The sequence below is a fragment of the Octopus sinensis genome, linkage group LG16 (genome assembly GCF_006345805.1).
Source record: "Octopus sinensis linkage group LG16, ASM634580v1, whole genome shotgun sequence".
Classification (NCBI taxonomy): Eukaryota; Metazoa; Mollusca; class Cephalopoda; order Octopoda; family Octopodidae; genus Octopus; species Octopus sinensis.
This window is the reverse complement of record NC_043012.1, coordinates 13,311,629-13,317,503: the sequence shown is the minus strand read 5'-3', so window position 1 is coordinate 13,317,503 and position 5,875 is coordinate 13,311,629. Positions and strand designations below refer to the sequence as shown.

Sequence of the window (5,875 nt, the reverse complement as noted above, 5' to 3'; positions counted from 1 at the left end):
GAGAGAGAGAGAGAGAGAGAGACAGTGAGAGAGAAAGAGAGACACAGACTAAGAGAGGCAGAGAGGAATAGAGGAAGAAAGATAGATAGAGAGGAATAAAGAGAAAGGTAGGTAGAGAGGGGCAGACTAGAAAGAAATAGTATACTTTATTTAAAGGCTTTTAAGTACAGAAGTTAATACTAAAATACAACACTGCTAGGCACGCCCGGAAATCATCAACATTGCTTCAGACATTTGAATATAATCTATACTGCTACACCGATCTGGCATGCTGAAATATATAAACCACTTTCTGTTTCCATTTCATAAACATAGACCGTCAGAGGAAAGGCAAGCTAAATTAAACTTATTTTATAAATTTCTAGAGAAATTATATACAACGCTTATATATCCCATAAACAATCTGTTTGACAATACTTTTATTTAACAGCACCTGTTAAAAAATCCTGTGCTTCCAAATATATTAAGGAAATATTCAGTAGTGCATAATATACGTACTTTGAGACATTGAGACGTTTAACATCCAAGGGAGGAATAAAGCGGAATATTTCCATTCAATTATTCATCATGAAATTGATAGTTGCCTTAATTGTTATATCAATTGGAAGCGCTTCTACAGAAGATTATTATTACATGGAAGGTGAATATAACAAAGGCTATGATAAAAAAATGACACCTGTTGCTGCGAATGAAACCGAATTAAGCCTAAATGTGACACTTGTCATAAAGAATATTCTGGAATTAGACATGAAGCAAGGTATTCTCGTAAGTCATCTGAATCTCGGCATAAAATGGCAGGATAATAATCTGAAATGGGATTATTCAAAATTTACACAAAGACATAGAGAGGCTTACTTATCTGAAATTTGGTATCCCGATATTCAAATATGTAATACCGTATCAGGTGATTTCAGTTTCGATCCGTACAAGGAAGTCACTGTCAAACAAGATGGGTTCGTTCACTTACATATAGACAAAATATTTAAAATATACTGCAGGATTAACGTTAAATATTATCCTTTTGATGTGCACGAATGTGATGTATCTGTTTGCCTTGATCATCAGATATTTATGGACGTAATTATAGAGGATTTTGATTTTGATATAAAATTGAAAGCTAAATCAAATCAATGGGATTTCACTTTTACTGAGACTGAGAAGGAAACTAAGGATGTTATGGCAGTTGGTCTTACACTTCACGGCAAGAGAAAGGTTAGCAGTGCAACAATAACAAAAATTATACCCCCAATAATGTTAACATTATTGATCCTTTCCGTTCATTTATTGCCAGCTGCATCTGGAGAGAAAGTGTGTGCTGCAATAACTATTTTTCTTACAAACATCGTTTTCCTTTCTGAAACTGAAAAAATATTGGGCAATAATTCACAGGATCCCTCTTTATATCTAATATATCTTTTAATTCTGACATTTGTCAGTGGATGTTCCTCTATCGAATCGGTATTTGTGTGTAAACTTTATGCCCAACAGACTGGAGCAGACATCAATTTAACTCCAGAAATTACACGTGAATCCAAAAGATCCAGAAATAGGGTTAGTGTCATAGAAACCTCAGATGGACATAATATTGAAGTAAGAGATGTAAATATTTCTAAAAGACATTTTATAAACTATCAGAAGCTAGACAAAATATTTTTGTCAACAATTGTTATATTCCTTTTAGTATTTTATATATTTTTTGCTGTGTCGAGTTCTTAGTAAGACTCAGAAAAGAGTAGTCTGATACTTTTCTATTAAAATAATAAGGCATCAGAGAGGCAATGCAGACCCTGCGTACACACATAGTTAAAACAAAATTTCATTAAAAATATACCTTCTCAGCAGAATTTATAATTCAACAAAACGACATCAAGAATTATTTCCTTTCCTTATCGTTTACGCCTATGTCCACCAGTTTTGAAGATAAATCAAGATTTAATGAGTTCGAACCTCTCACCTAATGTGGTGAAAATCTTTGCAGCCGCTTTCCTGTAATTTAGCAAACATACAAAACACTATGTCAAGCAACTACAACAACATGTGCGCGTAAGCGAAGCGGAAGTAACTAACAAAAACCTAACTCAATGCACATACATTCTATGTTTTATCTAAGAACCATTTGAAGAGTTGACGCAGACAAGTGAATTTCGAATACACCGGCTTTTTGCACAATGTCTGGTACGCTTTTAAAATAATTTTGTAAAACAACAGATCTTTCTTCACCTCAAGTTTGACATACTATGCTACATTAAATTATAACATTTAAATTTAAATAATACAAAATAAATAAAAGAAGGATGATGAATTTGGCAAAGACGGATCTGTCCTTTGATTATATTCAAAATAGTTTATTTCGAAATCCTTATTAAATATCTCCTCGTTTTAGGCACCGCAAAGGCATAAAAGAAAATAGTGATGCGCATTGGATTTTATGTATAAAATATATGCATTCAATATAAAGCTAGTAGTCGACATCATGTCACTCACTTTATATCCTATACGTCGGGTCATAGTGCTAGTGCGTGCATATACAGCTGCGTGCACACTTACACGCGAGTACTGTCCAAATCTCCGACCAATCACATACAGCTAGCTGGCATTCAATTTTGCGTATCACGTTTCATGCATTTTGATAGGGTCTTCGATAGAAAATTCACAAAAAAGTCACTTCTATTGATTTTTTAATGGCTTTGCGTGGTGACTGGGGAAATGTAAAGATGTGCACGACCACCCTTGGACGGTTTTGAATGATCATAGAAAGTGCGAGTACTCTAACTGAAAAATTGTGGATTTGTGAGAAGGACACCCCCACACACAAACAGACAAACATTTTGCCGTTTATATATAGAGAGATGATAATTAATTAAAGAGTTTGCTAAAACAAGGAAATGATTCTAAGACATTTATTGTACTTTCAAATTTACACTGGGCACATGATTTGCAGAAAAGCAACTTGACAAGGTTGCCACGCTTATCCAAGGAACTAATCTTGTCTTAATTCTTTGTCTCCCTTCAATGAACGCCCATCCATTATCGCTTTATTTTCCATTTTGCATGCACTAATTCTATACAATACCGTGTCATACGCAGGCCTAGACTTCAAAACCACTTTCTGTGTTTCTCGTCAAACAGACATAGTCGGGCTCACTCCTAAATCCTAAATCCCCGCTTACCACGTCACACACGAAAACATACATACAAACCATAACAGTTCAAATCTCTACTCCTCTACGACCGGAGTCTTTCACTCTTGCAAAATTCTACACACATATACGCCCATAAAACCACATAAAAACATGTCCCATCATGCCAATTCCAACGCATCATAGAACTTTTATTTTCAGACATGTTGTCATTTAGTGATAAGTACTAATGTTTCGATACATTAAAGTGCCCTAATTTTGGGCGTTGTGTTCGTAAAGCAATCCTTTCTTTTCATAATTCACGAGTACACTCGATCCTAAAGAAGGGACACTGATGCTCATTAGAATTCCATTCTAGTGGAGTGTTATGATATCGGTTACTTATACGTTTTGGAAACTGTGTAATATATATATATATACATATATATATATATATATTTCTCTCCTTGTTTCTTTTCTGTGAATCCTTCTGTCGAAGAGCGCAGGCTCGAAACGTAAAATACTTGTTCTATTTCTATTCCTGAGCGCCATACTAATACGTTTGTTTGCTTGTACGCCACATGCCTTCGTCTTTTGTTTATTTTCGTAAACCTTCCCGTTATACACATATATATATATAAATATATATATTTACACACACACACACACACACACACACATATATATATATATATATATATCTCCATACATACACACACACACACACACACACACACACACATATATATATATATATATATATATATATTATATATATATATGTATACATATATATATATAACGTATGTTCAATCAATAACACATCAATTGTTCTAATGTACATTCATAGTTATTAACTGGTGGTATGCAATAGTCATAACTCTTGCAACATATTATTGTCTGATATTTGCAAAGGTTATTACGACATATATATTTATTTAGTCAGAAAGTATCCAGACAAATCCTCCATTATTTATAGTCATTGTAGCGCTAAAATAATGAAGGGTCTTCTTGCACTAGTTTTGTATTTTCTATTCACTCTGTTCAAATATAGTCATCTATATCTGATGTCACATTCACTTACACATATTTCATATGCTCTTCAATATAAATCTCTATGTATACAATTCATAATCTTGAATAAATAATGGTTTAAACTTATGGCAAAAGGTCAGCAATTTTTGAAAGGAGGAAGACGTGAGTGACAGAAACTCTAGCGTTTAACTGGTACTGTTTGAGCGATCTCAAAATTATGAATGCCACAGTTCACATTGTTTCGGAGCGTCTAGATGGGAAAATGCCAATGGGCGTTTTGTTTGGCGTACGAACGATACTGCTGCATTGCTGTCCTTTTACTTTGTAGAAATAATAGATTTCATTTCCACGTACAAGTGCCACACACATATTTCATAATATTTGTACGTGAATCATTCTTTAATCAAATGCATCTTCTGTATCATTACATATGTTTATTATAAACCAAGATTTAAAAAGATAGCGTTATGTTTGCAAACATATCTAACGAAGTTACGTGATATTTCTAGTGTGAAATTTATTAATACGTTTGAAAAAGAAATCTATTTCCTACTATGTGATAAGACCAATAAATAATGATATACAATAAGCGGTTGAAAAGCACAGATACGACCAAAATATTTTAAATTTCTTTATATGTCTGCTTACATTTCAAAATTCAGGTAACAAGTTTTTGCATCAATAATATCTGGTCATGTTGTGATTCTGGTAATATTATTGTATTCTTTTAAGGCGGCGAAATAGCAGAATCGTTCGACTGCCGGACAAGATGCTTAAGTATCGGTTGAATACTGGTGTCGTTGTAATCGACTATCCCTCCCTTAATTTTCAGTTCTTATATTTTTACTAGAATGGTTTATTGTATTCTTTTATGGCGGTGAGCTGGCAGAAGCATTAGGCCGCTAAAATAAATCGAGTAAATATTTTGCCCGTTGCTATGTTTCGTGTTCAAAATTCTGCGGAGGTCGATTTCGCCTTTCTTCTCTTCGCGGTTGATAATTAAGTACCAGCGAAACACTGGATTCAATGTAATGGATTAGTCATTCACCAGGCAACGTAGGCAACATTAGTTTTTTGATAGGGTGTACAGAAATGTCCTTCGTCAGGAAGTACATTATTGCAAAATGAATATTTATAGGATCGTATAAGTGTTGTCCTTTATTTTCAGTACATAAGTTGAATCTTCTACACATGTTTTGAAATTCATCTTGGAGAAGAGAAAATTCACTGCAGAGAGAATTTTTTAACATTCTGTATTATGCCTTTTATTCTTCCTTGTTTCACGAATATGGTCGCAAGTGATGTTGGAGCACCGCCGTTCGATTTTAATACATATTATTGTCCCTGCATATACTTTTAAATCTAGTATGTATTTTATTCGTATTGTCAAAGCGTTGTGAACAAATTGTGTAGATGGGCACAAAAACTTGTCATGTTGCATAGATTCATCTATACAAATTATTTACAAACTTATTTCTAAAACATAACTGAATATAATCTTATTATTTAATAGCATTACAAATATGTGAGCTTTTGCTTCTATATAGCTAATCAAATACATCATAGCAGACGTAAATTTATTTGTAAAGACCACGAATGCTACTCTTTACATGGGACACATTATTGTGCTAAAATACATATTGCAAATACCATACAAAGAAAACTTACATCGGAGTTCTGAAATACAGTGGTCTAATTTAGAAAATGTTAGGATCTATAAC

The 5,875-nt window shown here is 33.5% G+C and overlaps 1 protein-coding gene across 1 annotated transcript; it reads left to right on the top strand.

Moving 5' to 3' along the window:
- Nucleotides 1–567: 567 nt before the first annotated feature.
- On the top strand, nt 568–1,716 carry LOC115220595 (neuronal acetylcholine receptor subunit alpha-7-like). Its single transcript, XM_029790745.2, has one exon. The coding sequence runs from the start codon at nt 568–570 to the stop codon at nt 1,714–1,716; it is 1,149 nt and encodes a 382-aa protein (XP_029646605.2).
- The last annotated feature ends 4,159 nt before the right edge of the window (nt 1,717–5,875 follow it).